At 38.6% G+C, this 26,277-nt stretch overlaps 1 protein-coding gene across 2 annotated transcripts in view; it reads left to right on the forward strand.

Moving 5' to 3' along the window:
- LOC136261565 (BOS complex subunit NOMO1-like) overlaps nt 1-26,277 on the forward strand; it is a 49,928-nt gene that overhangs the window by 6,755 nt on the left and 16,896 nt on the right. For both annotated transcript variants that reach the window (XM_066055584.1, XM_066055585.1), the window contains 17 exons: nt 1,146-1,223; nt 1,493-1,567; nt 1,852-1,968; nt 2,012-2,101; nt 2,150-2,206; nt 12,425-12,538; nt 12,591-12,676; nt 17,719-17,773; nt 17,819-17,938; nt 20,597-20,738; nt 20,791-20,870; nt 20,916-20,979; nt 21,431-21,570; nt 21,620-21,698; nt 21,869-21,932; nt 21,978-22,076; nt 22,192-22,290. In XM_066055584.1, the coding sequence (XP_065911656.1) occupies nt 1,146-1,223; nt 1,493-1,567; nt 1,852-1,968; nt 2,012-2,101; nt 2,150-2,206; nt 12,425-12,538; nt 12,591-12,676; nt 17,719-17,773; nt 17,819-17,938; nt 20,597-20,738; nt 20,791-20,870; nt 20,916-20,979; nt 21,431-21,570; nt 21,620-21,698; nt 21,869-21,932; nt 21,978-22,076; nt 22,192-22,290 (1,559 nt within the window). The remainder of the gene's footprint in view (nt 1-1,145; nt 1,224-1,492; nt 1,568-1,851; nt 1,969-2,011; nt 2,102-2,149; nt 2,207-12,424; nt 12,539-12,590; nt 12,677-17,718; nt 17,774-17,818; nt 17,939-20,596; nt 20,739-20,790; nt 20,871-20,915; nt 20,980-21,430; nt 21,571-21,619; nt 21,699-21,868; nt 21,933-21,977; nt 22,077-22,191; nt 22,291-26,277) is intronic.

Raw genomic sequence — 26,277 nt, forward strand, 5'->3', positions numbered from 1 at the left:
ATTTTTTCTTACAGGATTATTCTTGCTGGCAATTAGAACAGGCATTTGTGAAATATCCTAATTCCTTTTTAATGAAAGTCCCAGCCATTTATACGATCTATTAAAGTTGGCTGGTTTAGACAGGTGACCTTATTAAACATGTGTCAACGTACAACTTCTAATGCCAGCCAACTAGTAGAATCATACAGTACGATAGTACTGTATAGTAGGGACCACAAAGGTGTGTGCATGGTCCATGAAAAAGCATCACCCAAAAACCAGCCTTACTTTTCCCTGACAACGATTAAACAGTATTGGTTAGGTAAAACTAAGCCCAAACAAGCCTTCAGATCAACCCGAAACACTTTCAACAAGTTGCTACGAAATTCAAAAAAAATTATTAAACGGGATTTTCTACTGACTGACTGACTGCCTGATACCTTCAGATAAGCGTAACTTGATAATGGCGAAAGCTATGAACTTCACTGTTCAACATTGCTTCAGCCAGACACATGCCTTTTGACATATTGCAGTACGTACAATGCATTCTTCATGGACTTACCAGTGTCCTCCTTTGTGTTCCATTCATCTTTGCTGACAGCTAAAAGGTGGTAGCACATGAGGTTCCCTTCATAATGGAAATCATTCGTATTTTTAATAGTGGCTACTTTGATTGTAGAGGTGCTTTTCGTAGTTCTTGATTCGTAATGCTGTGTAACGGAGCATAATGGATACTTCACTTTTCAGACGATAATTGATAGCTGGGGCGCACAGTGCCATTTCTTTCTTTTGATGCGGTATGTGTGGGTTCACCAATTGTATTTTCAGTACAAAAATAGTTAACAAACAAATACACAAAAAAAACTTTTTGGAATTTTCAACTAGAGTAGGGACCATAGCACATCAATGAAAAGTAATGAAACAAGTTGGAGTAGTGCACAATATTAAACAATGAGAAATGTTATATGCTACTGTGCTCAAGATACCATAATGAAATGAACAGTAGGGATATAACACTTCTTATTTTTTTACTGTGATTTAATACCATGCGCTACCCCAGCTTATTTCAGTACTTTTTATTGATGTGCTATGGTCCCTACTCTAGTTGAAAATTCAAAAAAAAAAGTGTTTACTTGTAGTAAAGAGTGAACATGTTATTTTCACAGGAGGTGATTACAGTTGTAGTGGATAAGGATACTATAGCTCTTTCTGATAATCTGTTTGTCCTGGGATACGATGTGAAAGTAAGTAGTGTAGTATGTGTGTGTGTGGTGTGTGTGTGTAGTATGTGTGTGTGTAGTATGTGTGTATGTGTGTGTAGTGTGTGTGTAGTGTGTGGTATGTGTGTGTTTAGGCAGCACAACATTATATCCAAATGACTGAGTGACTGCTTTATTAGACTGACTGCTCTATTATAGTGTTGATATGTGTCAGTCTGTATTATTATTATTAACACTTTAAAGTGACCAGTATACATACAGATAATATGTAGGATTTCTTATATGTGATCTAGGGTAGAGTGATGATAGACAGTGAACCAGTTTCAGGAGTGCAGTTTCTGTTGTATGCTGACAATGTGGACCTTCAGGTGTGTATACATGTGTTGTGCATGTGACATATATGTGTGTGTGTGTGTTTGTACGTGTGTGTGTGTGTGTGTGTGCTAAATTATGGTGGAATTTGATACTTTCTATGGGTGTCTGTGGGAGACCTGACCCTGGGAAGATTCATGAAAAGTCTTGCAAGAAAAGGCCATTTTACGTTCATAAACAATCTGCTTGCCATACTTACAATATCATTTGCAATATTAATCTAGTTATCTTGCAAGATATGGACATAATCTATTGACTGTGTATCTAATCATTGTTGTAGGGATATTGTGATTCAGTGAAGGTTGAAGGAATTATCGAGGATCCCAAGTGTTTAGAAGTGTCTGATAAAAATGGTCATTTTGTATTCCATTCATTACCACCTGGTGACTACTCTATTGTAAGCCCACCATAGTTGCTGTGGTAACTACAATGACTGTTAGGTACCTCATTACCAACAACAAGGAATAGTATTTGAAGTTGTTCCTGGTAAAGTGTTCACGTCAGTACTAAATGACTCAGTAATTGTTAAGGTATATCACATCTTATGCTGTGACTTGTAGTTATAATGTTTATTACAGCCAGTATTTGAGGTGCAGGGATTTTCAGTTGATGGTGCTGTACTTATGTCAGAAAATGTGAGGTTGTTGTGTATATATGAGTGTTGTGTCCCAAGAAATGCAATTCACGTGTGATCCCCATATTGTTAACATGTGATCCCCATTTAAGTGAATTCTGAAAATGATGTCACAATAAAAATGGCATCCTCTATTTTGGGGACTTTAATATTTTCACCGCATTAATGGAGTGTGTCTCGAATTGTATTTAGTTATGAATGATGACAAGAGTGCCTTACCTGAGTCTACATCTGTGAATTGCTTTGACGACGGAAGTTCCCCAGAGTTTCTGTGAGTGATCACTTGAGGAAGGCGAGGTAGAAGAGGATGCTGGTTCGGTTGGGCAGAGTGTTTGTCGATATTACACGGTGAATCGAAAAGCTTGGCGCGGACGGTACTGTTGTGTACCCTTATGTTGCAGTTCTTCTGGAGAGAAGGCACAGAGAGAGCGTTTAGGGATGCAAAGGTTATTGTTTCACTCCTTTCCGGATATTACCACCAAAGGGAGGAAAATGTGTATAGCAAAACTTCGACTCTGCAAGACAAGTATTAAATGCAACAGCTATACCATCTGTGTTTCCTTGGACAAGAGAATTGCATCAGCTAATTTCGGCAACATCACAATTAGTTGCACCTCTGTATATCAAAGATCTAAAGTGGCTGAAGAGCAAGCTACAACAGTAGATAACAGTGAAGTGTCATACAGTGAAGTATCAGAAGACTACGTGGAATGTGGGGTAGCAGTAGTTTTGATGTTAGTGTGGAAATGCAAAGAAGGATAGATGAACTGCAGGTAAAGCTTGCTCAAGTGGAGAATGCTTTTCAGAAATCTTTTTTTTTTTGGAAAATATACGTGACAGTGATGACTCAGTAAAGTTTTACACTGGGTTCTCTGACTACAGAACACTTGCTGCATTTTATGAGGAGGTTCTAGAAAGTAATACAAAAGTAATGCGGCAGTGAGACAAGAAGAATAGTAAAGATGATTATGATGATGATATAAAAGCTGGTCAAGCATGCAAGCTCCCTCTTTTGGGACAATTTTTTAAAACTTTGGTTTGCCTTCATTTGGGATTGCTAGAATTAGACTTAGCAAGGTTTGGAATTGCAAAATCTTCTGTATCTAGAATTGTATCCACATGGGTCAATTTAATATTTCATAATTTGAAAGCCCTTGAGCGTTACCCACATTGGCACATTGTCAAGAAATATATGCCTGAAGTTTTTAAGAGAGACTATCTCAATACAAGATTGATCATTGATGCAACGGAATTTCCGATTGAGAGGCCTTCATCTTTACTATCACAGTCTTGTACATTTTCCTCATACAAAAACAGAAACAACACAATTAAGGTTCTTGTTGGAATAATGCCAAGTGGTGTAGTCACATTCGTTTCTTCAACATATGAGGGGTCTATCTCTGATAGGAAGTTAGTTGAAGTCAGTGGGCTGTTAGACTTGCTTGAGAGAGGTGATGAAATCATGGCTGACAAAGGATTTCAGATATAAGATTTATTAGCGTCACTGGGTGTGAGATTAAATATTCCACCATTTTTGAGCTCATGTTGTTTCTTTTCCAGCCATTGCATTACAGACAAACCTTCTAAACGGACACATGGATGCTCGTTCATCATCTTGTGCACTACTTGTCTTAAATGGTTCCTTGTCACTGCAGCTTGTCTTAACAATAAAACCAGCCTGGTGTGCAATGGAAGGATAGAGGTAGCTACCATCTCCATACACTGAGTGTCTTGCTAAGTTCAGGTTTTTAAGTACCACATATAAGGGCATTGTCTTATACTTACATGAGACAATGGTTTGAAGCACTTCATCACCTCACACCTTGGTTGTGCAGCATGGCCCACCAATGCTAACCATACCCACAGGGTTGCTACTACCTACATGTAGTTGTTTGAATAGCTTGACATTATGTGGTGGCTTGACTGACTGCTTCACACTATCTCTATCTGACTGCTTCACACTATCTCTATCTGACTGCTTCACACTATCTCTATCTGACTGTTTCACACTATCTCTATCTGACTGCTTCACAGTATCTCTATTGGACTACTTCACACTATCTCTATCTGACTGCTTCACACTATCTCTATCTGACTGCTTCACAGTATCTCTATTGGACTACTTCACACTATCTCTATCTGACTGCTTCACACTATCTCTATCTGACTGCTTCACACTGTCTCTGTCTGACTGCTTCACACTATCTCTATCTGACTGCTTCACACTGTCTCTGTCTGACTGCTTCACACTATCTCTATCTGACTGCTTCACACTGTCTCTGTCTGACTGCTTCACACTATCTCTATCTGACTGCTTCACACTGTCTCTGTCTGACTGCTTCACACTGTCTCTGTCTGACTGCTTCACACTATCTCTATCTGACTGCTTCACACTGTCTCTGTCTGACTGCTTCACACTATCTCTATCTGACTGCTTCACACTGTCTCTGTCTGACTGCTTCATACTATCCGATGACTTCTTAATGTCTGACTGTTTCACACTATCTGATGGCTGGACACTACCTGAGGAATTACCTGACAGTTTCGATGGCACAAAGTTTCCATTGTGGTCAGTCGCACTTGATATGTTAACATAGGGTACAACTGGAGACAAATAAACATTGAAATAAAATGATCATGCTTTTGATATAGCTCCTGACGTAAATTGCTTGTTTTACTGAACACGCTGCACAAACAGTTCACCCATAGGTGACCAAACACACAGTTAACCAAACAACAAAGTCACACCAAGGTAGATTTACCACATGCATCTGAGTTTGGATCTGGTATATAATAGTATGAAAGAGATTTTGATAAATGAAACTTTCCATCTTTTTCTTCAATGTAAAATGAGGTCTTCTCTCTACAAACATCTACAATTATCTTCTGTTTGCACAAAATTGGACATTTCACCTCTAAACATCCTTTACTAAATGCGAAGGTTCAAAAACAATCCCATCTGGGCTAGCTGCCAGCCAAGATTCACAAGAACCCACAAACAGTCCACATGGTTCCACAGTTACTTCTGTCCCATTCAGCTTGTGATATTCCTTGTAAGACTCAATGGCATATTGTTCATGCCTGATACCATAGCACATGGCTGCAGTAATAGTGGGGGTGGGGGAAAGCTCCTTCAAAACAAAAGACTTGTAGCTGGTACTATCTCTTCTATTACAAACTTCTTTCATCATTGACACAGTAGTCCTAAGCTTATGTTCATGATGCCAAATTTCAGAACTGGATTGAGCCCATGTATTGATCTCCAGTTCATGTATTGCCGTTATATTAATGGAAACATGATTAGTGTATAAAGACCTTGCTGAATGATGGGTATCTGGAGAACGATTGATGTTCTCAGTTACGTGTTTATCTACACTGTACAGGGTCATGCTCAACATTTAGTTGCTTAGCTACAAGTTCTTCTTGAAATTTACGCTCTTTTTCTGCAGCTCGTGACAATCTCTCTTCTTTTTCCTTCTGAAGGACCTCTTCTCTGCTCTCTAATGGAGTAGGTTCATCATCAAGCATCTGTAAGTAACCAGAGGTTCCATACATGTTTATCAGTGACTTCACTTGAGCAGCTTTCTTCAGTAGACTTATCATTCCTGCTGAATGTAATGCCTCATCAGCTGACTGTACTTTTTCTTCTTTTATAGCACAGAGTCGTTCTCTAAGGTGACGTTCCTTAGTCATTCTCCTGGACACTGGATGGCAATCCCATTTATTGACTGAATGCACTTTGGGCCTTTTCTCAACTTTCTTAGTTAAAGTCACTTCATCTGTAGGACGTCCAACAACATTTAGTGGGGTGGGTTGATTCCACACTTGAAGACGTTCTGTGCATCCTTTCTTCTCTTCATCATTGTACTCTGCTAATATAATCTAATCAAAAACAGCCAAGCTGTAAAAAAAGGTGCGGCCCCCAAAAAGGCCATGGTGAAAAAAGGTGTGAAATCAAAGGTGGCGGCCAAGAAATGGCTGTGATGGTAAGTTAATGGTAAAAATTTTAATAACGACAATTCAGGTGAATTTTGTGCCACTTGGTCTTGGCATCAAATTCACCTGAATTGTCGTTATTAAAATTTTTACCATTAACCTACCATCACAGCCATTTCTTGGCCGCCACCTTGGATTTCACATCTTTTTTCACCATGGCCTTTTTGGGGGCCGCACCTTTTTTTACAGCTTGGCTGTTTTTGATTAGATATCACTTCTTTTTGTATTTATATACTGCAAAGCCAGCCTATAGCTGGCTTTGGGGCTTTTTTAACCCATGTGTTTTTTTTATTTACCACAGGAAGAAGAAAAGAACTTATAGAAGATTTTTAATACTTCAATTATTTTTGATTTTATTAGTAATTATACAAATTATATACATATATTTATTACATGCCCATTATTCCCCACAGGATATTTTTTAGCAGCTGATCTTCTACTGGGTGACTTAAAATATAGCTGAACTATATACAGGATGGTTTCTTTGTGGCTGAACTCTCTACAAGGTGACCTCTTCTAGCTGATTTCTCTACAGGGTGATTTGTTTCTAGCTGAACTCTCTACAGGTTATTTGTTTGCAGCTAAACTCTCTACATCCATGGTGGTTTCTTTGTAGCTGAACTCTCTTTGTAGCTGAGCTCTCTACAAGGTGACTTCTTCTAGCTGAACTCTCTACAGGGTGATTTCTTTGTAGCTGAACTCTCCACAAGATGGTTTCTTTGTAGCTGAACTCTCTACAAGGTGATCTCTTCTAGCTGATCTCTCTACAGGGTGATTTGTTTCTAGCTGAACTCTCTACAGGTTATTTGTTTGCAGCTAAACTCTCTACATCCATGGTGGTTTCTTTGTAGCTGAACTCTCTACAAAGTGACTTCTTCTAGCTGAACTCTCTACAGGTGATTTGTTTGCAGCTAAACTCTCTACATCCATGGTGGTTTCTTTGTAGCTGAACTCTGTACATGATGGTTTCTTTGTAGCTGAACTCTCTACAAGGTGACTTCTTCTAGCTGAACTCTCTACAGGGTGATTTCTTTGTAGCTGAACTCTCCACATGATGGTTTCTTGGTAGCTGAACTCTCTACAAGGTGATCTCTTCTAGCTGATCTCTCTACAGGGTGATTTGTTTCTAGCTGAACTCTCTACAGGTGATTTGTTTGCAGCTAAACTCTCTACATGGTGCTTTCTTTGTAGCTGAACTCTCTACATGATGGTTTCTTTGTAGCTGAACTCTCTACAAGGTGACTTCTTCTAGCTGAACTCTCTACAGGTGATTTGTTTGCAGCTAAACTCTCTACATGGTGCTTTCTTTGTAGCTGAACTCTCTACATGATGGTTTCTTTGTAGCTGAACTCTCTACAAGGTGACCTCTTCTAGCTGATTTCTATACAAGGTGATTTGTTTCTAGCTGAACTCTCTACAGGTTATTTGTTTGCAGCTAAACTCTCTACATCCATGGTGGTTTCTTTGTAACTGAACTCTCTACATGATGGTTTCTTTGTAGCTGAACTCTCTACATGATGGTTTCTTTGTAGCTGAACTCTCTACAAGGTGACCTCTTCTAGCTGATTTCTATACAAGGTGATTTGTTTCTAGCTGAACTCTCTACAGGTTATTTGTTTGCAGCTAAACTCTCTACATCCATGGTGGTTTCTTTGTAACTGAACTCTCTACATGATGGTTTCTTTGTAGCTGAACTCTCTACATGATGGTTTCTTTGTAGCTGAACTCTCTACAAGGTGACTTCTTTTAGCTGATCCCTCTACAGGGTGATTTGTTTGCAGCTGAACTCTTTAGGTGGTGATTTCTTTGTAGCTGAACTCTCTCCAAGGTGACCTCTTCTAGCTGAACTCTCTACAGGGTGATTTGTTTCTAGCTGAACTCTCTACAGGTGATTTGTTTGCAGCTAAACTCTCTACATGGTGCTTGCTTTGTAGCTGAACTCTCTACATGATGGTTTCTTTGTAGCTGAACTCTCTACAAGGTAACTTCTCCTAGCTGATCCCTCTACAGGGCGATTTGTTTGTTGTTGAATTCTCTACACGGTAATTTGTTTGAGGCTGAACTCTCTCTACATGGCGGTTTCTTTGTAGCTGAACTCTCTACAAGGTGACTTTTTCTAGCTGAACTCTATACAGAGTGATATGTTTGCAGCTGAACTCTCTACATGATGGTTTCTTTGTAGCTGAACTCTCTATAAGGTGACCTCTTCTAGCTGAACTCTTTACAGGGTGATTTGTTTGCAGCTTAAATCTCTACAGGGTGATTTGCTTGTAGCTGAACTCCTTACATTGTGTCTGATTTCTAGCTGATCTCCACAGGGTGATTTGTTTGTAGCTGATCTCTCTACAAGTTGATTTGTGTGTAGCTGATCTCTCTGCAGGTTGATTTGTTTGTAACTGATCTCTCTACAGGGCAATTTGTTTGTAGCTGAACTCTCTATAAGGTGATTTGATCTCTCTGCAGGTTGATTTGTTTGCAGCTGAACTCTCTAAAGGGTGATTTGCTTGTAGCTGAACTCCTTACATTGTGTCTAGTTTCTAGCTGATCTCTCTACAGGGTGATTTGTTTCTAGCTGATCTCTCTGCAGGTTGATTTGTTTGTAGCTGAAGTCTCTACAGGGTGATTTGTTTCTAGCTGATCTCTACAGGGTGATTTTTTGTAGCTGATCTCTCTGCAAGTTGATTTGTTTGTAGTCGATCTCTCTACAGGGTAATCTGTTTGTAGCTGAACTGTCTATAAGGTGATTTGTTTGTAGCTGATCTCTCTGCAGGTTGATTTGTTTTAGCTGAACTCTCTACAGAGTGATTTGTTTGTAGCTGATCTCTCTGCAGGTTGATTTGTTTCTAGCTGAAGTCTCTACAGGGTGATTTGTTTCTCTACAGGGTGATTTTTTGTAGCTGACCTCTCTTCAGGGTGATTTATTTCTAGCTGATCGCTCTACAGGTTGATTTGTTTGTAGCTGAAATCTCAACAGGGTGTATTGCTTGTAGCTGAACTCCTTACATTGTGTCTAGTTTCTAGATGATTTGTTTGTAGTTGATCTCTCTGCACATTAATTTGTTTGTAGCTGAACTCTCTACAGGGTGATTTGTTTCTAGCTGATCTCTCTACAAGTTGATTTGTGTGTAGCTGATCTCTCTGCAAGTTGATTTGTTTGTAGTCAATCTCTCTACAGGGTAATTTGTTTGTAGCTGAACTGTCTATAAAGTGATTTGTTTGTAGCTGATCTCTCTGCAGGTTGATTTGTTTGTAGCTGAACTCTCTACAGGGTGATTTGTTTCTAGCTGATCTCTCTACAAGTTGATTTGTGTGTAGCTGATCTCTCTGCAAGTTGATTTGTTTGTAGTCGATCTCTCTACAGGGTAATTTGTTTGTAGCTGAACTGTCTATAAGGTGATTTGTTTGCAGCTGATCTCTCTGCAGGTTGATTTGTTTGTAGCTGAACTCTCTACAGGGTGATTTGTTTCTAGCTGATCTCTCTACAAGTTGATTTGTGTGTAGCTGATCTCTCTGCAAGTTGATTTGTTTGTAGTCGATCTCTCTACAGGGTAATTTGTTTGTAGCTGAACTGTCTATAAGGTGATTTGTTTGTAGCTGATCTCTCTGCAGGTTGATTTGTTTTAGCTGAACTCTCTACAGGGTGATTTGTTTCTAGCTTATCTCTCTACAGGTTGATTTGTGTGTAACTGATCTCTCTACAAGCTGATTTGTTTGTAGCTGATCTCTCTGCAGGTTGATTTGTTTCTAGCTGATCTCTCTACAAGTTGATTTGTTTGTTGCTGATCACTCTAAAGATTGATTTGTTTGTAGCTGAACTCTCTGCAAAGTGTTTTGTTTGTAGCTGATCTCTCTACAGGGTAATTTGTTTGTAGCTGAACTCTCTGCACAGTGACTTGTGTGTAGCTGAATTCTCTAGAGAGTGATTTAATTGTAGGTGAACTCTCTACAGGGTGCATGACTTGTTTATAGCTGAACTCTCTTCAGTGTGACTTGTAATGTTCTGAATCCCTACAGTGATATAATTGTAGCTTAACTCTCCACAGGGTGACTTGCTTCTTGCTGAACTGTCTATAAGATTAACTGTTTGCAGCTGAAGTCCCTACAGAATAACTTGTAATGTAATAGAATTCTATAATGGAGTAAATAAATTAGCTGAATGCTCTATTAGGATGACTGTTCTATTAGAGTATCTCGATCTCGCATTTGCTACATGGAGTTGGCTTTCGAATCATAACTCAGTGGTTTGTAATCCAATTCTTCTATACTACTGCAAGGACTTTCTATGAAGATTATTCCAGCTATGCACCGATTTTCAGCTCATTGCTCTTAGCGGTTTGCCTAGTAGGCGTAAAAACTAATACTTTTTTATTACTAAAAATCGATCACGTAATTGTGACACAGGTTGGGTTTTGTGTCATATCTCCATAGTCTTAATCTCGATTCCTTTCAGACCACCAAAAGGCACTCCTACGATGGTTACTCCATCTGCACAATTTTCAACTCATTCCATGAAGCGGTTTACCCTGTAGGCGTGACAACAAATCGATCTTGTTTTACGCGAATAATCGGTCATAGCTCCTGAACCATTCATCGGATTTGTACCAAATTTGATGCTAGGATTCGCCTTTGGACTCCCTTTCTGTGTGCCAAAGTTCAAGGCGATCAGAGCACGTGTTTGCGTTTTATATCAATTTTTGCAAGTGTGCGAAAAGAAGAAGAATAAGAAGAAAAAACGAAGAGAAAAAAACGAAACTTTGGCCGCTCATATCTCGGAAATGGCTTGAGTGATTTCCTTCAAATTTGGAATGTAGACTCCCCTAGCTGGCGGACAACTCTGCAGCAAATTTGGTTTCAATCGGATAAGCTATCACCTAGATACAAAAGTGTGAAAATGACGTTTTCTTTCTTCCTGTAAATATACTCACGGTTCTAAACAGTACAGTGTTGCAATTGCATGGTTGCAACACCCAGATAATTCTACAGGACAGGTACAATATTTATGCTGTCTTAACTGAGCAAGATGACTTGCATGCAAGAATGGTAATATGGTAGAAAAAAAATTTTTCATCAATGCTATGACTCTTGATACAATACACACAATATCTTCTAGATGTGGTATAGGATGGCACTTGAGGCCCTGGACATGGCCATCATGTAAAAATCTGTAAGCTTTGTCCAGTGTTCTGGTGTATTCAGTTTGCATGTACAGTTCTTCCGTGGATTCCTTACTGTTACCTTCTTGCAATGACATATGAGCCCTAAAATCCTCCAAGTAGTTGACTTTCTTCCTGGGTACTTTCCTCTCAACTGAAAACTTACTGAATGAAATCTGTGGAATATCAATCAAACTTTTTGCCCAAAGGGGATCACCGCGTTTTGGAACTGACTCTAACAATTTTAAGGAATCTAATTCCATTTTTTCACTAGCCAAATTTGAAGGCTTTCTTTGACTATTCAAACCCTTGTCTGGGTCAACAAACAGATGATCCCACCCAAACTTGATGTAGCATTCAACCCTACAAAGCACACAAATACAAGTAGCTATGTTATATACACTGTGCTAGCTCCTGTATGGACTAGCTTTTTTACCACGAATACACAAGCAGTTAGTATATAAGCTTGGGTTTCTTTCCTGTCACTGGAGCACCTCTACATGACAGCCACCTCTTAAGTTGCATGACATTCAGTAGTTCACGGGGTTTCCTTCCATGCAAGGAATATCACTCTCCTCTAGAACATACAAATTGCCATGATCATCAGCTTCATATGTGTTCTTTTCACTGTCACTTTTGCCATTTCTAGCTTATTATTACACGAGGGATCACATTTTATTTATTAGTCACCAGTACAAAGTCCCCCAAATAGAGGACGTCATTTTATTGTGATGTCATTTCGGAATTTGCTTATTGTTAACATCACAGTCGTACAGTAGTTGTGTATGATACTTTTCTATCACCAATTGTATTGTTTATAATGACAACCATTCTGTAATTCCTGAGCAAGTACCACTTCTATTACACAGCAATTGAACAATAAACAAACCTTACAAGTTCTTGAGTGTCACAAAAGGCTGCGATGACTTCCCAAAATTTTCTTGTTTGTGTTGTCCATGCCACAGTAATATTACCTGTATAATATGCCTGACTGTTCTTAGAGTGAAGGTGTGACTTATATTAGGGTGAAAGTGTGACTTGTATTAGGGTGAAGGTGTGACTTGTATTAGGGTGAAGGTGTATCAGGAGCCAAGATCTATCTTAATGGAGAGATGAAAGCTACCAGTGATTCCCATGGCAACTATCGACTCTTTAACATGACCAGTGGACTCTATTTGTTTCAGGCAAGCTAGTTTAGTTAATCATGTGATCATCTCATGTGATCCTTATTATCAGGTGGAGTCTGCTAACATCAAATTTGAACCAATGAAAATGAAGATATCTCCTAGTGCTCCAAACATTCCACCATTTATCCCTAGCAAGTGTGTAGTATCCGTGTGTGTGTAGTGTCCATGTCTGTGTGTAGTGTCTGTGTGTAGTGTGTGTCCATATGTCCAAAAATAGATACCCAATACTGGATTAAATTCCACCTGAATCACCTGTTGTAGCAGTATAGACCGTATTCCAAATGACGTCACACGAATTTTCTATTTGGGGGACTTTTATATTTTCGAGTATTATCACAATGACGATCGAGATTTTGAAGATTGATATAGAGGCTAACAAACAAGATATCGAGGTGAAACTACCAGGTTTGGTTATTACAGCAAAGAAACAATAGTATTTCTTCTAGACTTTGAAAACCAGCTGAAAAATTCTAACCCAGCGTTAGAAAATAGATTTTATACTCTTATAACTGTACCTGTTAGTTTTAGGTCAATATCTTCTTCCCAGGATTGAACAGTAATTTGAATCTTATTAATTATGTTCCATTGGAACTCTCACTCGATATTTTTAGAATACCCCAAATAGCTGCAGCCATTTTATTTTGTGATGTCATTTGGAATATGGTCTATTATGCCTTCCCATTGAGTGATTTCACTGATTAATTAACTCTTTGCTTGCCATTTCTGTCTCGTTCATGATGGACTAGATATACAGACTTACCATGCTGCTACAGAATATACTATTTATCGTGGATATACTGAAGTGTGTCAAGTATCAGTTTTACAAGTGATTGTATGACAGGAGAGTCGAGTATCACATACATGAGCTGGAGTGAGCACTATTATGAACCATTTACCAGTACATATAGCTTTAATATTTAATGAACATGTTTGCCCCCACCACTTACATAACTAATGCAGAGGGTGTTTGTACCAGTAGAGAGCCAATCACCCTCCGAGAAGAGATGATCTAATTGTAGATAAAGTATCCAGTCAATAAACCTGTTTGAACGGGAAAGAATGTTTATTTATTTACTGGGAAGGTAGTAGTAGTCAGGGGGAGGGAATTTACAAGAGAGGGATCGGGAGGATATCCATACCAGGGGCGGATCCAGGAGCTGGCAAGGGGAGGAGCACAAACAGACTATGGTTGGGGAGAGTCAGATTCTCTTGTTAGTTGCTGCATTTTTGAAGCAGCAAATAATCACCTCTTAGTAATGTCTCACTGTTGATTTTTGCCATTTTGGCCTTTGCAGATGGTTGTGAAGTCTTAAAAACTGTTTAAAGGCTCTGAATGTCTTAAACAACAGCAACACGATAATTATTTTTAAAGGCGCTTAGGCTTAGTACGCACAAAGGTTCTGGGTGATTATTTCACAGTTAGTTTGATTTTGGTTTGCTTTGGTTTCATGTGAATTTGTATAAATGCAAGTAAAATGTACATATTTTCATGAGTTGTATAAACTGATCTTGGCCTGATATAAAGTTTAGTATTTTAATCAGAAGTATGACTGGCTCCTCCACAAGGTGAGGAGGGGGGGCACTAGATCTGCCATTACGTATGCAGTAAGACTGTAGTGTTCTCCCAGGTCTTCTCGTGACTCTTCAAAATGGCTGTCATATCCTTGTAATTATACCAATTACATGTTGATATGAAACTGAGCCTTCCGAAGTGTAACTTGATAAGCTACACTTCAAAAAATTTAGTACCCCTGGATGTTGTATTAGTAATGGGGCCCATGACATGATGTTATGGGAGATGATGCCCAAACAAGTATGTTCAGTTTTACTTTCCAATACTTGCTCACTTGCTGTACTTCATGACCACACATTAATTTATTAACATTGAAGGACATTTGCCGTATTTGAGCCCATTGAGCTAAACAGTCAGATCTTGTATATCATCTTCAGTACAAATTACTCTTTAAAGCAAATATTTATCAACAAAGAGATGTAAGGAAGTAAACAGAACACCCAACAAGACAGCAGTAGGTGCTGTATTCTCTGAGTCAGCCATGTTTCTATGATGACAGTTTTTGCAAGAGCTTTCTGTGAAGCACTCTATCAAAGGACTTGGCAAAATCCAAATAATATTATAATATTAATCCTGATCAGGGGGTCATGAGATGATTGTGTGATATCCTTAACCAGTGAAACTAGCTGTGTGACCAGTTTATTATCAATCATATTGTTACCATTGAGGTGTTCCATAACAGAATGAAATATATCATATTTTTTACTTGCTAAACACCGTGGTGTTTACACCGTGGTGTTTAGTTCCAGAAATCAATGTGTCAACTACCACCACTTGATACTTGAAATGATGTTTAAGCCTTTATTTTCAAAATCTATTGTGGCACGACTCAAGTGCGGCTACTATTACAGATGTGGCTACTATTACAGGTGTGGCTACTATTACAGGTGTGGCTACTATTAAAGGTGTGACATTTAACCAAAATGTTTTACAACAAATACAATATTAGTTAAAGGAATCAATATATTACACCTCTCTTGAATAGCCAATCCATAGGAAGATGACCAGTGTTCAGAGATTGAGCTCAAGTATTGGAGCTATTTCATGAGCACAGTGTTTCAATGTATACTAGGAAGGGACATAACAGATCATGGATAGTAAGTGATTTTGTTCCATTTACTAGTAAACAATGAAGTATTTCTGATGTTACGACTATACAGTGGAAATTGTGAACAAATCTTCATTTGTGTAAATAGTAATTGTTGACAACGTTTTTTTTTTCCTTTGGGCTGCATCAACAGATAGCGATCACATTTTTCTGTTACATTTGGATGAATCAAAATTCCAAAATTCAGTTTCCTGTGAGTGAGTTATCAAGTGATCGAGCTTTCCAAGTAGTGAGCTTTCCAAGTAGTGAGCTTTCCAAGTTTTTTATTAATAAAATTTTGTGATTGATTAGAAAAAGTTTGTTTAGGTTAGAGTTAGGGTTACCATAGTTATACAGTCACTTTCTATGGTGCATGGCACATCTATTGTCTCAGGTAAGGCCACGAAAAGTTAATTATATGTTTTTGATTCCCTTCCTGGTCATTGTTTTGCTGAATGAATTGTGCAATCACCATACAATAATAATTTATTATTTGAAGGTTTTCATGTCTTGTAATCACACATTTCTTATAAAGATGCTCTAACTTTATTCATTTTCCCTATAATTCCATGTACTGCTATGTCAGATGTAGTGTACCACAACATAAAGTTACGGGGAAAAAAGACCTGGTCAATTGGGGGAATTGGTAGGACCAGAAGCATATAATTAAGTTTGCACGGCCTAAACCACAAGAAGTTTTTTCACTGTTTCACTGATTTCTGTGGGATATGAATAACTTGCAAATTTAAAGGATGACCAGTTTTCTTCCACAGGTTTATCATAATGATCAATTAATGATTCCTGAAATTTAATTATTTCTTCTTAGATAGCCTCTATTTCTCCTTTATCGTACAGTACGAGAATACTTAGGGAATTTCTGAGTTTTTCATTTCATTTGGAGAATTTGAATATGATATTTTGATTGCTGTGCAATAACTGAGTATACAGTAAACATTTAGGAACTTACCCAAGTGATATTGAAGTAGTCCATGAAATCATAAATACTAGTAATAATCATTTTATTGTTTAAAATATATCAGCAGCTGGGGTTGCAAACCCTGCACTTAAACTTGTTACCAAATTTGGGAATCATTTTGGAATAATCCTGGATACATCCCTGATAGTAAGGATCATGGAGGTTTGGGCTTTTCTGGTCAAAAATATAGAGATGGACCGATACCACTTTTTACCAAACTTCCGATACTAGTATTTGTACTGAAATTATCTGCTGATACTGATTCCGATACTGACACTAAGCATTGAAGCCCAGACAAGTTTACTACAGAAATTTTACTGCTGTGATACATAGCTAAATATCATGGTAATTGTACAGTATGGTTTAATCATTCATTGTATAAACAGCTAAACATGATAAACATCTACTAATTTCTTGATTTGAGATAGTTTTCTTGTAAGCTTATTGCTTAGGTAATCAATTACGTGGGCGGCTGATAATTCTACATTGTTTGTTACAGCCTTTCAACCAACCTTTTCATGAAAAAGCAATCCTAGTAGTCATAAACTCTTTGAGGAATAACTGCACTGTTGTTTAATTACAAAGGATTCATGTGCTCTAATATATTAGAATACACACTGAACAATTGTTGCAATACTTGGAAAATAGTAACAAAGGCTTTATTTGCTACTTTGTTAGCCTAACTACGTTACTTGCTACTGGAAACTTGCTAGAGATGGTTTAATAAAAGTGGTGAGTGTCTACTGGTGGTATCTATACCTCGTATTACCAATACCGATACTGGTATCGGTATTGGTCCACCTTTACAAAAATATCACCCAAAACCAGCTACCTCACAATACCTTCATGACATCTTGGCAGTATTGGTTAGGTATAACCAAGCTCAAAAGTGTCTTCAGTATGACCTGAAACAGTTCCAATAGGTTGCTACAATTTTTATATTTAGTGGAATTTTGTACTGACTGCCTGACTGATGCCTTCAGCCAAGCATAACTTGATAACGGCAAAGGCTATGTGCTTCATTTTTTCATTGTTCAATGTTGCTTCAGGCCGACATGTACCTTTCGGCATACCACAGTACATACAATGCATTCTTTATGGACTTATCTGTGTCTTCCTTTGTGTCCCATTTATCTTTGCTGACAGTGCAAGGTGTTGATTCACAGTAGTGCCACATGATAGCTTACTATAGCCTGGAGCAGCTGGTAGGTGACTCTACAATCACCTATTTGGCCTAGTTTTCTTACTAGTATGTTTCTATTGTTCCTGGAATGTCCACCCATGGAGCTACTACGTTGTGATTAAAATATTTGAATTCTTGGTCTAATAAACTAAGTATATTTATAAGGATAAGTTTGGTCAAGGATTAAAGAAATAAAAAGTAGTGAAACAAGGGAGAATGCTTACACGTTTCCCCTCAGTGTAGTGTGTGTGTGTGTAGTGTATGTAGCATGTGTGTTTGTGTAGTGTGTGTATGTATGTGTGTATTTGCTTCTGTACATTCACATTAGTTTGTGCTTGTTGGTACACATGTCCTTTAGATATTCAGTTTGTGGGAAGATAGTAATCACATCTATGCCAACTGAAGTGTCAGAGGTATGTATGTACGATGGGTTGTCTCAACACACTACATGTCGTTAGGTTTCAACAAGGACCATGCAGGCATGGGATGAGCACAACAAGGTGATTGTATCCACGACAACCGTTGATCCTAGTGGAAACTTCTGTTTCCTCCTACAAGTTGGCAAGTACATTTTGAAGGTTTGTTATTGTGTGTAGTGTACTGTACACTATGTGGCCACTTGTACTAGTGTAGTGTGGCCAATATACATCATCGTCTAACAGTGAAATGGCCACCAAGGCTTTCCCCAACATACTTTAGCATTTGTCTAGTAATAAATCCCTAAGATATCTGAAGTGCATGTGTGTAGTGTAGTGTGTGTGTGTAGTGTATGTGTGTGTGTAGTGTGTGGGTGTGTGTAGTGTAGTGTGTGTGTGTGTATTGTGTGGGTGTGTGTAGTGTAGTGTGTGTGTGTGTGTGTAGTGTGTGGGTGTGCATGCGTGTTGGCATTAACTGGGGAAGCAAATGCCAACTGTCCATGTGTCAGATAGTGGGTGAAGATTCTGGTGGGACTTCGGGTGTCCATACCTTCACCTGTGAGACATGGTACAACTTCCTGTGGGACATGGTACAACTTCCTGTGGGTTACCAGGAGGATTTTCCTGTGCTGACTCCTAGCACCTGAGTAGCGCACAGGTCTGGTTCACTGGGTAGGCGTGACCATGCTAGCACGGCAACGAAAGGCTTTGCTGCTTTTTGGGTGTGTGTAGGTGTGCGTGTGTGTGGTATCTGATGCTTTAGTTTAGCATACAAAGTTTCGTGAAATACCACCACATTCATTTCACGCCTATATGATTCTGAAGTTTCAAGTTGATTTAAAATGACTTTATCAATGAGCAACTTAGTACTAAGCCACTTCCATTTCTCATCTTGTAGAACTTTCCTTTTTACTGATAACACATGGAAAGTAGCGAAATGCATACCTGTGGCCTACAACATTGGCTAACAGTCTCAATCAAGGTTGAATCGCAAAGAGTAATTTACCTATACCAAATTTTGATGGTCTGTGGTGCATAATTTTAGCAAGAAAAGAGACCATGTGGCTAACCAGGGAACTTTCTGTATAACAATGTAATCACACTATGGCAGCTGATGCCATTCACCACTGAATTATCCAGATTTATGACAATCCAATGTATTAATCCTTTGAAGCCCCTGAACGCACCATTAAATTTATTGTGCGCATTTGCCCATTGACGTTCCAGTGCGTTTTTGTTGGTTTCCGTGACTTCTTCATGCCTTGAGAGAAAGCTGTTAGCAGTATTAACATAACTACCACTAGTTTGCTTATCACTGAATGGCAGTATAATAACTTACAGGCCAAACGATAAGGCCAGTTTTTGAAACAACACCAAAACAAATGTAAGTTGCAAAACTATAACGGGTAAGGATGCACAGCTTTCAAAAAACATTGTATAGGTCTTTTTCTGGTAGTCCAACTGAGAAATGATAACAACTATCAGATTCAGTGTTAAATTGTGCATCTGGTGATCAGTTCCATCATGTGATACTGTTGCACAATCAATTATGACAGATGGATGTTCTAAAAAAAATGTTAGCGCAAATACGTGCAAACACTTTTGTAAGTTTGTGATCACAGCAAGTACAAGAAATATGGCCTAGATTTTCATGTTTAGTATGAACAGGTCCTTCTCTTTAGCATATGTTAATAAGACACCAAATGAGTTTGTAGTGAGGCTCTTTTCTGTGTGATTTATGATTGTTTATTTAACTGGGTTTTCAAACACAAAACAGAAATGTTTTATAATTAAGCGTGAATAACGTTTAGTTGACAGTAGTTTGGTGGTCTGTTAGAGCTTGTTCTGTTAGTACTCCGAGATGCTTTGCTATTGTAACTTGGTTAAAACCCTGTAGAGGCCATGACAGATTAGTGACAATATGGTATTTCTTATTGACGCACACACATACATGCTAATGTACATACACATGTGATTCTATTACATAATCAAACGGTACTGTTTAAGTAGGGATCCCCCAAAAATAACATGCACCGCCTAAAATGCCACCTTTAATAATCATCCTAGAACATCTTACACGATGAAAATCACCTTTACGGAATAATATCGGTCTATCTAACATGAAATACAGCACTAAACACTTATAGGTGACTGAATATAGAATTTTTTTTTTTAAATCACTGAAACTCGAGTTTTCGTCTGCCTGCCAGCTTGCCTGACCAGTCACTAGGCTGGAGGCCAAACAAAGCAGCGCACGGCTACCATTTTACACCACAATAACAAGCTCACTGGTGGGATGTGCCTTTTGGGATTCTGATGAGTGTAGGTCCTCTGCACCTTGTCTTTTCTTTTATCTTCAATCAGGTTGCTTGTCTTCTTCTTTATCCAATGAAACCACATCGAGGCATTAATTTTCTGGCTCAACACTTTCTTTCAGTAGCACATTTAGACACCACAGAATTATTTCAGAGGTGGATTTTGAACCACTTCAGTCCTGGCGCTACTATAAGAGGCACACTTGCTAGATATCTGCAACTTCGCTATTGGGATATGCGCCATGCAAAAGAGCGGGCATAAACAAACTAGTATTTTAAAAATTTTCAATTTAAAAAATGAGGTAGGGACCTATGCAATAAAGAGTAATGAATGTGCCAAAGTAGGGACATTCCCACCGAGTTATGCTGTAATACCATCATTCATCTCTTGTTTCATTACTCTTTATTGTATAGATCCCTACTTCATTTTTTTTTTAAATACTAGTGCATACTTACAAATACTCTAATAAAACAATCACTTCAATTGTGTGTAATATTGTCATAGGCAACCATATCAGACCATGAGTCATCAGCCGGCTTGTTGTTGTTACCAGAGCAACAAGCAGTGTTTGTTACCACATCAATCATCACTGATATCCTGTTCAACCAGTTTATGACCAGTCTGACAGGTTCAGTGACTTGCCTGGGTAAGTACAGTAGGTTACATGGCACAGACAGAAGAATATATTACACACATAGCATCTTGTAAGAAGATGAACATCGCCCTTCACAGGGTGAAGGATGGTACAGCCACTCCAGAGCCAAGCCAGAAAGCTGCAGTGAGTGTAGTATTATTTGTTACTGATATTCTAGCAGTGGAGTAGGTGAACATCAAAGGATCATCTGCAAGCTGCCAGTTTGATAAAGTGTTACCTGGTCCTTATGTTGGTACGTTAGGTGTACCTTATGTTGGTATGTTAGGTGTACCTTATGTTGCTATGTTAGGTGTACCTTATGTTGCTATGTTAGGTGTACCTTATGTTTGTACTTGAGGACACCTATCCCAGACACTTAGTACAGTCATGTTTCTGATCCAATACAAATGCACAATACAAAGTTACGATTTATGTATTTCAAAAGCTGGTCCAATTAGTGGTGCATCTGTAAAGGGACCCCAAACACAACCAGTTACTCTAATAGAACAGTCATCTTGATAAATAGTGATTCACTCATCTGATACATGCTTTTGAGAAGCTGAAACCTGAAAAGGAATAAAGGAAATCAAAAAAACTGGGTTGAGATGGGCCTTTAGGTGGGTAGGGCTTAAATGTACAGTGGGGCTGAGATGGTTAGACTGCTTCATGTATATGAATAAGTATGTTCTAATTGTTTCATACAGTTGCTATAGAGTACCCAGTTTGGTGTTGGCACAACGATGTGTTAGAAATTATTGTGGATCATACCAGTAAACCACCTTACATTAGCTTTGTACAAACTGGATTTCTACTAGAAATAGTTGCACCAGTTAATGTCACATTGGTTAGTCTGTTTGTGTGTCTGTCTGTCTGTCAAACATTCTGTACATTAGCACTACAAAGCTGAGAACATCACATCTGGAACCTTGGAATTGAATGGAGGAATCAACCGTGTGTGTTTTGACAAGCCAGGTGTGTGTGTGTAGTGTGTCTGTGTGTAGTGTGTGTATGTGTGGTGTGCGTCCGTCTGTGTGTGTAGTGTGTGCAGAAGTTTAATATTTTTGCTGACTTCCTGTATAGATTATGTGACTATTTCTATCAACATAATCCCTAGGCCTGTTAAACATGTTGTGGTTTACTAGGAGAATACTCACTCACTCCATCCTCATGTTACCAGTTTGAACAAGACTTGTACTCCTACAGCAGGTGAATACATTACCTGCTCACATGATCATATACACACCCACATAGTGAAACATCAGCCCCAGTCACGTTGAAGATTGCTAGTAATAAACTGATTGCTAGCGTGCGTACTATGGAGCGGGTTGATGACATCATGTTGATGATCAAGTAAGCTAGTAGTCCACTGAATGGTTAAGTAATGGGAAAATTTTGTAATTTTTGCCACCAAATTGTGCTACAATATAAAATATTTTATGGTTGTGCATTATATGGGATATTATAGGACTGGAGCAGGCACTACCCTCAGGCTATCACCAGTTAGTGATCCAGAGTGGGATGAGGTCACTAGTGAACAAGTCTACCATTATCAGTACTTTGCTAAGTGAGTTATTATTATAGGCATATTCTAATAGTTTGGTATGTTATATCAACTACCTTTAGCCCCCTTACTAGTAGAGCTGTCAAATTTACTACTTCTAAACTGGCATAGCTTACAAACTATACAATAAATATAATCCATCCGTCAATTTATTTTGTAACAGGTCGGTTATATCTTTAATCAACTTTATTTCAAAGACCAAACAAGCGAGTATTGTACAGCACGTACAGTGGCTAGAGAGGAAGTGTTATGTTTAAAACAGTTCTTTTATACTACAATTTAATGATGTCATATATCACAGTCTCGAAAGTTCCAGGATCTTCTATGATTACATCATTACACAAGTCTGCTTTTCTGATGTTTGAGCAACTACGCACGCATTGTTACCTTTTCTCTTGTTGTGTCATTGTCACTTCAAATAATTTGTTATTATCGACCATCAAAGAGTACAATAACATCATATTACCAACTAAAGAGTGAGAGGTTACTTAATGGCATGACGGCTACAGGATAAGCACAGCGGCTACTAAAATGTATGACAGAAGTTAAAGAGCACTTAAAAAGTGGCCTACAATCATTTATAGTCAGTTCAACCATATATGGTGGTTATGGCTGTGAGTGGGTTAAGTTTAGGTACGTGCCTAATCTGTTACTGGAAGATCACATGATCTGAGATTATTCTGTACAGTTTCATTGTGAAGATTCTGTCCTCTTTGTATCCCTTGCAGGGATTTTTCTAGAAAATAAATTCAGGGGGCAATCCGAGTTTTTCAGAAATTGAGGGGGGGGGGGGCAGAACTTAAATTAGGCTAAATCACCTGTTTACTCAGGCTGGTTGAGGCAGAGTTCAGGAGGGGCAAAATGCCCCCTTCGCACCCCCCCCTAGAAAAATCCCTGCCTTGTATAGTACGTACGCGTTGAGCTGAATCCTCAAAAACGATTAACAACTTACGATTGCTACATTGCACGGCCCCTGTATTGCTTGATATGTAGTGCTTCTCTATCCGCTAAAAATATATTTAAAGCGTTTCATTCAAATGTAAGACACTCCAATTATGACGCTGTAAAGTTTTGCCATACATTTTCAATGGGGAATCCTCAAGTACAGCCCTTTGATGTTATGTTGACACATGTTTGTGGTGAAGCCAGACGTCACACTCCTGCCCTCAACACTTGTGATTCATTATACGTTATGTAAGAGGCTGTAATACATTTTGCAAGAACAAAAAAAAAAAAAAAATTTTGCGTATATAAAACAAGAGTTGCATGAGAGGAAGAGCTGGGGCCACTGTATTTAGAAGATAAGTGTCCTACTTATCTTCAGGGAAAAAACTTATCTTCAGGGAAAAAACCTCTTTCAGCCATTAAGGGGAAAAACCCAAATTATAACAGCTCAAGTACTTTTATCCAGCATAGGTGTACCTGCAAGTGAAGCAACCAACATGTTTTTAACTTCACATTTACCACACAGCTGCCCTTTCTCTCCTATTCCCATCTGGTTAATTCATCATTTTAATCCTTTTCCCATCACTTTGTGCGCTTGCAATTTCAAATCAGCACCTGGTTCTCGAAGTCACATTCCCACAGAACTCTACAAAACGTTTCATCAAATGAAATAGTGGTTTGTATGAATTTGGACCTACGTATATTACCTTTAGTGACTTCTAAACACTCCTGCACTGATCAATATACACAATGTCTGGTATGTTCACCTTCTGCAAGCATAATAAAGTAACAATAACTTTGAAAATGCATACACTTACACTTCATCTGTTTTTGTTGTTGTTTTTTTCATGTACTTTGCAGAGTTTAATCCCAGCCACCCGATGACTCCTGGAGAACATTATACAAGTTGTAACACTAGTATTATAATTATCAAACAATCTTACATCAGATGAAGTAGGCTCAGAAGAAGACTCGGACTCACTATTGCAGGTGGTGGAGGAGTCATTAATACCACCATCATCACCATCTTCACTATCGCTACTATCACTGCTGACGTGAATGAGGAATTGTTCTAGACGTTCCTCATGAAGGCCATCCTGTTCCCAGTAATGATCTTCCGACTTCTTCTTGAACGTGCTTTATCAAAGATTGCCACCTCTCAGATGTAACAGCCTCAAATCCTTGATAAACCAGTTCCTTAACTTCAGTCAAAGTAAACCTAAACAGATGCCAAACTATAACAATGTCTATAACAATGTTGATATACCTCTTGTTGTTCTGCTTTACGTGTCCCTTCACTTGGCTCCAGGCCATCTTGATAGGATTCAGTTCACAGTGTGCAACTGGTAGTCTGACTACTTCATGGCCTATTATTACGTTAGCCGAAAGAACTGGAATCACAACAGTATACCAGAAAAAAGCCATACAGAAAAATAGAACCACAATGTATACACTTAACATACCTTTACTTCCAGATATCTTCGTTTCATGATTTCCCACAGATCTCTCTTTAGTGAACTTTCTGGATATGCTATACCTGTGAATCATCATGCAGTCACATTCTGAAACAGTGACAGTATATACAAACTGCCTTACATTTCTTATCTAACCACTCTTTCAGCTGTGCTTTTTGCCACTTTTGCTTTGGTTGCTCCTCCAAGTGGCGACTGCAGTTATCACAGTAATGTTTACAGTTGACTCTGGACTTTCCATCATGCACATTGGCCCAACAGGTCTCATCCAAGTACACCACTGGTTTTCCTTCAGTTCTGTTGCACCTCATTCGTCTCAAATATTTATGACGCTGATGGACTATGGGGGCTGCTCATAGTATACCCTGTATATATGTGTAGTAAAATTGAAACACACAAACTGGCGCAATGCTAACCTCTTGTCATTAATCGTTCTATGCTTGAATCCCACATCACTTAATACCCTCCTAAGTGATGTTCTTCCCCTAGAGAAAATACCATCATTCCGAAGTTTTGACTGTAGACAGAGTAACAAAACCAAAGGCTCCCCACCAAAATCTTTGACAGTGATAGATTTTCTTTCTTGTTGTACAACGAATGTATCTCTGTCTGATTGCATCCCGGTTTAAACTTTCTGCATCGACACAGATTTGTGAACGTCTGTACCTGCTGTGACGATTGATTGAACTGAGTAGGCTCCTGCAAACTGCTTTTATACCTTTTTCTTAGAGTAGAAAACCCGCCTTTCTTGTGGTACTCCATCCTCGCTCTTACAATGGATGACTCTGAAATCCCTACGTGGCGAAATGAATACTAAACCCAGTTGCAAAGAAGATATTTAATACCAGTGGCCTTCGAGATTCTCTGCTTCACATTGAAGGAAACTTTAGACTTCCTCGCTTCTTGCTCAAAGTAGTCCCATAGCTTCATGAGTAGAAACTTTGTTTGGCTGTTTAACCTCTTTCCAAGAGGGTTTTGCTCTGCACTTACTGACACTGCACTGGACGCCGTATTTTTGTCAATTAAGTGTGTGCCCGCTACATGAGCTTACGAATAAATGCGTCATGAACATCATGTTCAAAGCCTTTGATCTTGTATGCTTCTTATACGACATTTCAGGATTCAGCTCAACGCGAACGTACTATAGGATTAAAGGTGGACCGATACCGTATACTGATACCAGTATCAGATCGGTATCGGTAATACAAGGTACAGATACCACAGTAGACACTCACCACTTTTATTAAACCATCTCTAGCTAAGTTTCCAGTAGCTAATAACTTAGTTGAGCTAATCAGTAACTTAGTTGAGCTAATCAGTAACTTAGTTGAGCTAATCAGTAACTTAGTTGAGCTAACAAAGTAGCGAAACAAAGCCTTTGTTACTCTTTTCCAAGTATTGCTGCAATTGCTCCGTGTGTATTCTAATATATTAGAGCACGTGAATCCTTTGTAATTAAATGGTAATGCAGTTGTTCCTCAAGAAATAAGTTTATGACTACTTGGCTTGCTTTTTCATGAAAAGGTTTGGTTGAAAAGCTGTAACAAACATTGTACAATTATCGACCGCCCAC

The sequence above is a fragment of the Dysidea avara genome, chromosome 7, assembly GCF_963678975.1.
Source record: "Dysidea avara chromosome 7, odDysAvar1.4, whole genome shotgun sequence".
In the NCBI taxonomy this organism is placed as follows: domain Eukaryota; kingdom Metazoa; phylum Porifera; class Demospongiae; order Dictyoceratida; family Dysideidae; genus Dysidea; species Dysidea avara.